This window comes from Nymphaea colorata, chromosome 9 (assembly GCF_008831285.2).
Source record: "Nymphaea colorata isolate Beijing-Zhang1983 chromosome 9, ASM883128v2, whole genome shotgun sequence".
Lineage (NCBI taxonomy): Eukaryota > Viridiplantae > Streptophyta > Magnoliopsida > Nymphaeales > Nymphaeaceae > Nymphaea > Nymphaea colorata.
In genome coordinates, this window is record NC_045146.1 from 2,138,405 (window position 1) to 2,148,633 (window position 10,229).

General features: G+C 37.9%; 1 protein-coding gene across 1 annotated transcript; it reads right to left on the minus strand.

Moving 5' to 3' along the window:
• Positions 1 to 2,911: 2,911 nt before the first annotated feature.
• LOC116259835 (protein RICE FLOWERING LOCUS T 1-like) lies at positions 2,912 to 4,063 on the minus strand. Its single transcript, XM_031637782.1, has 4 exons — positions 3,860 to 4,063; positions 3,709 to 3,770; positions 3,291 to 3,331; positions 2,912 to 3,138 (listed from the first exon to the last, which is right to left on the minus strand). Exons 1-4 carry the CDS (start codon positions 4,061 to 4,063, stop codon positions 2,912 to 2,914), a joined length of 534 nt encoding a protein of 177 aa, XP_031493642.1.
• Between the last annotated feature and the right edge of the window lie 6,166 nt (positions 4,064 to 10,229).

The following is a 10,229-nucleotide window of genomic DNA, read 5'->3' on the forward strand; positions in this document are numbered from 1 at the left end:
GAATATATAGCTCCATAGCCCCACCACCTTTTTAAATCGAGGAGTGCGCTTGAGAATTTCCATAATATACGCCTCTGTTAATACATCAAGTAAGATTGGAAAATCTTTTAGACATATGGTTTAACCTTACGTCACCTTAGCCCAGGCGCTTATAAATTTTCTTGGGTGAGTCCAGACCACCAAAACCTTAGCCTTGGGCTCAACGATGTCAAGATGTGGAGACTGATCCCAATTTTCCTACTTTCGAAGATGATCTCTTGTAGTTGTTCTTGTTCGAATGGTACTGGAATTTAGTTGGGACATAGATGTAGGAGGACTATTAGTCTTTTTGAACCACAATAATAAATCATTGTGTATTTGGCTGGGAGTACAAGAATCTTGTCCTTCAGCTCGAGATTTTGATCCACGATCCTTAATTTGACACGATTCAACATTCACCTGTGCTTTGACAGGTGGTATATATTCCAAATTGATTAGGACTTCAATGCTGCAATTGGGAAGGAGATATAGTCAAGTAGAAAAGGCGGTCCGGATTCAAGGTTTTCTGTTCATTTGAACCGGATGGTTCATGCATGAATTGAAACAGTATCACATGTCCAACTCTTTTATTTCATATAAAATATTGATTATAAACAACAGTGGAGCTAGAAAATTTTGGAGGCCGAATTATAATTTCAAAATTTTAAAAAAGGCCAATATATAAATTTTCAAAAATTTTACATAAGATAAATTATTTATTTTGAAAATCTACATGTAAATTTTTATTTATTTATTTTTTGTCGGGGTCACTGGGATGGGGAGGCGCAGGGCCCTTGCCAGCACCCCTGATTGTGAGCTAGAGAATTATCTCAAGCTGCTCAAGTGAAGGCCGAAGAATCCCCCATTCTCCTTGTCCCCAATGTCTAGCACTTGTAAGGAGCCTGTGGCGTGGTCGGCGCATCTTGAACTCGATACCATGTCCTAATGTGCAGATCAGTAACACTGATAGGAATTAAACAGATGACATGAGGCCTTGGCATGAGTGGCCACCAAGCTAAGTGGCTGTCCAATATATATGCATTTTGAGACCCCTATATTAAGTTATATTAAGTGGATGATGCATGCTCTTTAATGTACCATCTTTCATAATATATCATATATATGCTGCTCGTTCAATAGTAAATACGTCATATATTTGCCGCCATTCAAGCGTTAAACCATAGTTTCCTTTGCAAAAGAAAGTCCTCGATAATATTAGTGTCAACGTCTTTCTCCACTCATTGCTACAGAGGAAGCACGAAATACTACAAAAAAGGAAAGGACATGTCCTTATCAAGCCCGCGACAGACCAACATATGTTCTCCCTTTCAAGTTTATGATTTCTTTTAAATTTGATCAACAAGGAGATTGCCTTTGACTGACTTATGGGCCCGCTAAAAGAAGTCACTATGTTGGCACAGGGGTGGAGTTGGTAGGTGGTTAGTTTTTATTTTGAATGATAGGAGATAAAATGTTATATGATACATAAGTTGAAGCACAGTAGAAGTAGCATTCCAAAACACCGAAAAAAGACTGGGTGGAATATTTAGCTTCATGCCCAATGATGGTCTTTCCCCTCAATCACCCATAATGGGAGAATCAAATGCATTAATATAGTTTTTATTAATTCGGACATTGAAGATTAATGTATCACCAAAGACATTAAATCTGTAAAACATTTCTTTCTTATAGCAGTCGTTCAAGTGCTTACTTTCTTAGAAGTTGAGTAAGATTTTGCTATCAAAGATGCTCTCCGTTCCACTTTTTAAGAGTAGAGGGGAAGTATCGTGGCAAACTTATGGATTCTCGTAGGACAAGGCGCTGTCAGTTCTCATTCTTTTACCATGACCCTTTGGTTAATTGGCAAGAATATTCTCACACGATCATCTTTCTCATTCTGTTGCCTTTTTTTTTTTGCCCCTTCTAAGAACTGATAACTTTGGCAGATAAGAATCATGTGATCTGTTTGGGCTCTTTCATTTGCAACAATTCCGTTTTGCAGGGCTACCCTAAGTAAAATTTTTGAAATTTTTTTCACGAGGGCCAACCCATATTTTTCAAAAGTTTTAAGGGGCCAAGTAACATTCCAAAAAAATTGGATACGGAAAAAAAAAATCTATTCTTCAATTAAGAAATCAGATCAGGTTTAGATTTAAGAAATGACATCTTATCAGAATTGGATCTAGATTCTAATATATATAAATATCCCATTAGATTCGGATTCAGATTTGTTTAGTTTAAAAAAAAACCTCTTATATCCAATGCCCTTACATTTTCAAAATCAGACACATTCAATTGTGATTAGATGTGGATGTTAACCTATAAGTTTCAAATTGTGAAATTTAATTTCAAATTCGGATATGACTTTTCTTTTTCGTATTTGAATCAAAACATATCAATATCCGAAAAAGCAGATATATCTGATTCAGGTCCATCTGTCGACATCCCCATTGGTATCCCTTTCATATATATATGCATAATATATATATATATATATATATATATATATATATATATATATATATATATATATATATATATATATATATATATATATATATATATATATATCATTTGGAACTCCAACTAATTCCCATCGAGAGTGACAATCTTCTTTGCTTTGAGGCATATATATTCTGAAAAGCTGACCCCATTTTTGTTTTCCACTCCTGAAAAGAATAGAGCGTGATGGTTCAAGAACGTGGAGTCCAGAAAACCTTTGAGTTTCGTGATTTAACCCAAGAAAGCTCAAGTCCTTGGACAACCTATCATGCAGGTCACATCTCTAAGGGCATTCAACTGAAACCAAAATGCATTAAGTACACAGAATTGAAAGAAAGGCTCACGAACGAAAGAAACGAAGTTTTCTGCTTAAGAAATTAAGTTAGTTATATTATAGAAATCTTCTTCCACCGGAGCCGGACTCCCTCTGGCAGTTGAAGTATACTGCCGCCACCGGCAAGCCAAGGTTGTACTGTAAAGCGAAGTCTCTGGTACTGAAGTTGTGGCGCCAACTGGGCACGTAAACCGTCTCCCGGCCGAGCTGCTGGAATAACACCAAGATGAGACGGTGGATTCCGACGCTGGGCCTTGGCTGCTCATAGCACACTGCCTCTCTGCCTGCAACACAATACAGAGAGAGAGAGAGAGAGAGAGAGAGAGAGAGAGAGAGAGAGAGAGAGAGAGAGCTCCTTTAAGAGAGAGCTCCTTTAAGAGAGAGAGAGAGAGAGAGAGAGAGAGAGAATGGAAAGAAGCAAAGTTTTGGCACTCACCGAAGAACGAACCAGTGGACGCTGGAATATCAGTCACCATCCTAACCAAAAAGACCAAAAACACATTAAAAGTTCTGCTTTCGTCGGCGGAACACAAGCATGTGCATTTTGTTGTGGACAGATTTGTGGAAAAGCATGCTTTCATCATAAGTTTGTTTCTTTCCTCAAAAACCAAGGTCCAACTATAATATTCAGGTTAAGTCCTTTCATTCTTTGCAAGCTGGAATTCTGCCTTCCCCCGGAATGCAGTGTTTCAATAAGGAATAGTTGAAATACAATGTAGTGGAACACATAGAATGATTTGTTTTTGCCTTGTGAGACACGTTGCATGTGTTCTCTTGTGAATCATCAAGTCACAGGACAGAAAGAACACGGAGGTAGCTACCTTGTTACCTAGGTCATGAGCATGGATGCTTACCAATGCAGGTATTCTCTAAGTGTAGGGCTGCTTGGGTTAGGAGCATCAGGATCAACCATAACCTGATAAACAAGAAAGAAAGGGAAAACGCTTTGTGACATACATAGAAGGTTGAAAACGAAGACCAAAGTCAGTGATCATCAGCTCTTACCAGTGTATAGAAGGTCCTCAAGTCATCCCCTCCGACTACAACCCTAGGTTGGCGAGCCACAGCCGATGGTCTGAACTCACACCCATTTGTCACTTCCCTTGAGCTGTATCTTACTTCCAGAGGTACAGATCTGTTAAAGGGATCCAACACATCTCCCACTATCCTTGCCACCACCAATGGGTCTCTTGATTCTCTTCTCATCATTTCTACCTCTGTTTGCCTGAGGTAGGATGATGTCAATGCCCTCATACTTAGCTGAAGTAACAAGCAAGACGGTTCAAGATCTCTAGATATGTTCTCACAGTGTTGTTTAATTTCCAGAACTTACCTCAGATTCTTGAGTTGCTCAAGTATCACCTTGGGTAGCCTGCAATTGCTTCACACCAAATATCCCAAGCAGCCGCTTGTAGATATGGTCACACCATCTGATTATATACGCCACTTTTGTGCACGGGTTTTTAGTGCATAGGAGTATGCAATGACTAAAAATGGATGCATTAAAATAAAAAGGAAACTTTTTTTGTAAGGATAAACAAAGAATTTTGAAAAATGAAAAAGCTTAAAATGTCCTCATTTTATAAAGAAATTCAAAAATACCCCCATCTTCCTTTAGTATATATTTGTTGCATATCACCCATTTTGAAAGTAGTTGGAAAAATGTATGAAATATAATGTTGCCACATTACTTGGTCATCCAGGAATCTTCTGACCACATAGTATCTGGTATCAAATCCAATTCCAACGAATCAAGACCACATATTTTTATGCCTTTTCATATGGGAGGTGCACATTACACCTGAAAACCATCTAGGGAGAGAGGAATAGGTAACTACCAAACTACTTGGTTAGGAACAAAAACCGGGCCCCTTACAATTGATTGCTTAATTTTTTTTTCGAAATTAACAGAGATATGGTCTTAAAAATGTTTTGTTGGAAAACATATTCTAATTCATTTTTGGTGTGTATCATAATTTTTCTTTTGTAATAACAGCAACTAAAATGAAAGGCTCCTGTAATATTGTTAATATTTGAATAGTAAACTTGAACTATACATGTTTACATTCAAGCAGTATTGATAAACATATTAGAATGTTCAGGTTTTGTTTAAATTAATTTTTAACAAGAATTTAGGAAGGCTTTTGTCCGTGACCAATGTCGTCTGGGTACGCCAATTGCTATATTTATATATTCCAAATTACCACAAAACATGTCTCATTTCGACTCAAGTTGTTGTTATGAAAAATATTAATTTTTCTTCTACTAAACTTTTGACGCTATAAGGGCTGTTCATTTTTTTTATACTACAAAAGTGTTATTAATCTAAAAAAAATGATTAACTTACTGTATGTTTCTAATAAAAACTCTTATGATCACAACAATTATCAGTTTAGATTGCAGAAAAAATATTTTAGCAAACAATTTTCAGGGGTTTGTTTTTGGCCCTGACACTCTTATAGGATCTACTCCCATGGATGGTGGGAATTGATGGATTTTACTAGTTGGAGTATTTTAGAATTTTCTTTCTTGACTTTTAACTTTTTCACTACCCTTTTATCCTTGTATGGGGCTCCCTTTTTTATTGATTAGGGAAATTCTAAACATTATATTGCCGGATGTACTGGGTGGAGCCAGAAAATTTTTCAATGGGGCACTAAATATATAGTCAACCAAATTTTTAATTGGCCGTGAGGCTCGATCTCGTGGGGCATACTCAAATCTAACACTGAATTAATGTTAATACAAAGAGTGGGTATGCCCCGAGGCCCCACGTGTCTTCACCCCTGCCTGTACTTAATTCTTTTGTATACCATGCAATGCATATAATCAGATATAACTAGCTTCGGTAAAAAAAATCCTCCTTCCCTATGCTCTCTTCTCTTGCTATGCTTCCTCCCCGGTTGACAAGGGCACATGTATGTCCTCTATCTTTTTCTCTCTCTCTTAGTCTTTTCCTCATGCTCTCTCTTGAAAGAAACCTCTGGTTTGTGAGCCCTATTGCTGATGTAAATGAAAGGGAAGAGGCAGCACGCCCCATGACAACCCCAGTGACTTTCTCTTGGGTTGCAAGGAATTTCCTGCTCATATTTCAACTCAGTTGTGTGTGTGTGTGTGTGAGAGAGAGAGAACTTCATTAATGGGAGTCCACAAGTAGTGAACGAAACAAGCAGCATTCAGAGAATGAAGAAAATCAGCGAATAAATCTGTCCATCCAGCAAGATAGATATAAGATTTGATTCAAAGAGAAACCAATAACAACGGAGCTGTCTATCGAAGATTCTGGTTATCAAGATGAGACTATCCAAAACAGGTTGACAGGGGGCAAATGTATGTCCTCTCTCTGTCTCTCTCTCTCTCTCGCGTTGTCTCTTCCTCATACTCTCCCTAGAAATGAACCGCTGGTTTGTGGGCCTCATTGCTGATGCAAATGAAAAGAAAGAGGCAGCACGCCCCATGACAACCCCAGTGCCCCATACCATCTCTCTCTCTCTCACACACGCACACAAATGGGTTGCAATGCAACCCATTTTTGTGTGTGTGTGTGTGTGTGTGTGTGAGAGAGAGAGAGAGAGAGAGAGAGAGAGAGAGAGAGAGAGAGAACTTCATTAATGGGAGTCCACAAGTAGTGAACAAAACAAGCAGCATTCAGCCAATCGAGAGATGAGCGAATAAATCTCTCCATTCAGCAAGATAGATATAAGATTTGATTCAAAGGGAAAATAATAATTTTTGCTGTCTACTGAAGATTCTGGTTCGATAAAAAAAGAAGAGTTGTTGATAAGAAGTTTGAAGGGAAACAATACAATACCATCGTGTATAATGATCATCAAATATCAAGATGAGACTATCCAAAACAGTGAAGTACAAAGGCCAGGAAGATATACCATAGCATACTGGCATCATCTGTAATTGTCGTCAATTGAAAGACTGCCATTGCAAAGGTACAAATCCCTATATAAAATATCTACTATGGGAGATCACTAAATAATAAATATCAAGAAGAAGAGAAATAATCTCCCGAGGACACAGGTTAAACACTTTCGTGTTCTTCCAGATCAGTTCTTAAATTTTATATGGTATCATAGCTGTCGGCATTGTTCAGTCCATTGCGATTTTTGATGGTGGCATAATCTGAAACAATATCATAGACCACCACTTCAAGTGCGAACACCATATCAACACTTCCCCTTTTGGTGTACAACAAGAGATTTTTTTGGTGGGCAGGCCCCTCCATGTCGCGTGCTGCAGTATCTTGGGCCGTATCGTGGGGTATTCAAATTTTCTGATTTTGGGATGTTCCCTAGACTCCATGTACGACAGGGCCAGCTGAACTCTTCTGTTTCTTCTTCTTCGAATAGTATTTGGTTCCTTTTCTCTTTCAGCTCAAGAGTACAAGAATCTTATTCTGAAAACAAAAAAGACAAGAAAAAGCCAAACAGCAGAATAATAGGCTCCATCCAGGGTCTTTAACTCGACACGCTTCCACATTCACCTGTACTTGGAGAGGTGGTATTTTAAATTGATCAGCACTTTCTGTTACTGGCAAGGAGATATATTCTAGTGGAAAAGGTGGTCCGTATTCAAGGTTTTCTGTTCATTTGAACCGGATGGTTGGTACATGCATTGAAGCAGTATCACATCATGTCAACTCTTTAATTTCATATGAAATATTAATCATGAGGCCGGCTCTCTTTCTCTCTCTCTCTCTCCCTATATATATATATATATATATATATATATATATATATATATATATATATATATATATATATATATATATATATATATATATATATATATATATAATTTTAAACACTAGTGATTGCCACAAGGCGCCAGCTGACAAAGCAGTAGCAGAGTTACGTACAGGCTTGCGTGAGCATTACCCACACCAGCTCCAAAATTTCTATTTATTTTTATCAAGATGCCTTATAATTATTTGCTATTTATATATATATTGTGCCCCATAAAAAATAAGATTTTTTAAAATACTGTTCCATAGCCAAAATTTTCTAGCTATGTTGCAAATGAAGGGTGCCCCGAACAGTTGTTAATTTGCGGCAAAAGTTGAAAGCAGTCACTACCAATGTGATATTTTACCAAGCAGTATATTTGCACGGATTACCTTATATATATATATATATATATATATATATATATATATCTCTAGAGAGAGAGAGAGAGAGAGAGAGATAATGGTTTTCCGATGCAAGTGTGTACAGTTTTTGCATGAGAGCACAGAAAGATTTGATTTCTTGGAGTTGTAGGAGAACAACCTATACCATTTGGGCTGAGTATTCCTGCATGAACATGTAAGCTTGTAACATTATACGCCACAAGTTTTTTTTTGCAAGAACTGGGTTCGAGATGGGTGATCATTCATGGGTCTGCCTGGGATACTTGCTGTCAAGCAGTTGCAGGCCGCCTAGATACAATTTGAGCAACTCCTGAAGTAATGCGAGATAACTCCTGAAGATTACATAAACACCGATAGCCATAGCGGAAATACAAGGGGGCTGGTGTGGGTAAATCAAAATTTTATTTAAAATGGCTTGAAATTATACTATAGTAATTGAAATATTATTACATGGGGCTTCCGCCAAAAAATTCTAGATCTGCTACTGACTGATAGGTAAATACATATCACCAGCTGTGCTCTTTGTTAGCCACATTGTAGGAACCGTAGACATCTTGAATCCTTCTGCTTTTTCCTTCAGTTAATTGTGATGATCAGCATATTCCTGTGAGCAAAAGTTTAGGCCTTCACTCCCGTGGTGGGATTAGTCTCCGCTCACCCTCTTATAAACAGAATCTGAAATGAGCAGAGGAGAAAGAGACCCATTGGTGGTGGCAAGGATAGGGAGAGATATGTTGGATCCCTTTAATAGATCTGTATTTTTAAGAGTAAGATACTGTTGAATCTTGAGCAGCGGAACGGCGTCTGTGAAGTAGGTCCATCAGCAGCAGCGTGTCAAATTCAAGACCTGTGAGCAAGAGAGGAGGAAAGAAACAAGAGAGAAATTGGTTTTGGGGGGTTTGCTTCTAAGAGGCGCAGTTGATTTCTCAACCTTATCATTAGATGAATAGGGGCTGGGCTTTATAGACTGCCTCTCAGGATTTCCCCAAATCCCAGCTACGGTTATGGCATGAAGACTTATGGTAAGAATTAAAACGAAAACTTTAATATTTGATTTATTTCCTGTTTTAATTCCATAACTGCAGAATCTCCTTTGCAGTTATAGAGGGAAAGGGATCGAGCTCAAGGCCACTACCCAACATCTTTCACTTGGCCATGAGACCGATAGTTTGCTTCCACTTTATGTGGGTTTTCTGTTTCTAAGTTACGAGGTTTTCCATCATTGGTTTGTCCATCGCAACTTTTCAAATATATCTCAACCCCATATGTGCTACATGCTTGGTAAACAAGTCTTCTGAAATTCCCTTGGTAAGGGGATCTGCTACCATGTCATTGGTAGGCATGTATTCAACTGAGATTTCATTTTTTTCAATCATTTCATGAACATAATGGTATTTCACCATTATATGTTTACTCTTCGAGCTCACAGCTCCATTTTTCATAAGTGATATTGTTGCCTGATTATCACAATATAGTTGAACTGGTTCATGATCAAGATCTAATTTCAAGTCTTTTAAGAACCGATTTATCCAGACAGCAAATGTGGTAGCAACATTACATGCTACATATTCTGCTTCTTGTGTGTGTTGAGCAACACATCCCTGTTTCTTGCAGGACCAGACTATCGCTTCACCTCCAAAGAGGAATACATAACCAGATGTAGACTTACTATCATCTTTGCATCCTGCAAAATCCGCATCTGAATAGCCAACTAAGGTCAGCTCATCAGCTTGATAGGACAATTTTAGTCCCTTTGTTCCTTTAATGTACCGAAAAATCCTTTTGACTGCTTGCCAATGTGGCCATCCAGGATTACTTTGATAACGACTTACCAGACCGATAGGAAAACTTATGTCAGGTCTGGTACACAACATTAGATACATTAGACTACCAACAGCCTGTGCATAAGGAACATGTAATTTCTGTTGTTCTTCTCCAGGACAATCGTTCCTGCTTAAATTTGCTCCTTTAGCTATAGGATTTCCGATTGGTTTGCAATCTTGCATTCGAAATTTCTTTAAGATATAATCAATATATCGTTCTTGGCTCAAACTCAGAATTCTTGAGTCTCTATCTCGAGTGATCTTTATTCCTAATATGTATGAAGCTTCACCCAAGTCCTTCATTTCGAAGTTTTTGTTCAGCCAAGTCTTCGTTTTGACAATCATGTCGTTATCATTTCCAGTTAGTAATATGTCATCAACATATAATGATAGAATACAGAAAAGGCTCACA

What these genes read in the sequence shown, in the direction of transcription:
- LOC116259835 (XM_031637782.1), bottom strand. Translation starts at nt 4,063, where the DNA reads ATGATGAGAAGAGAATCAAGAGACCCATTGGTGGTGGCAAGGATAGTG. An exon ending in TGAGGACCTTCTATACACTG is followed by an intron (nt 3,771 to 3,859) that starts GTAAGAGCTGAT and finishes CTTGTTTATCAG; the next exon opens with GTTATGGTTGATCCTGATGC. An exon ending in CTTAGAGAATACCTGCATTG is followed by an intron (nt 3,332 to 3,708) that starts GTAAGCATCCAT and finishes CTTTTTGGTTAG; the next exon opens with GATGGTGACTGATATTCCAG.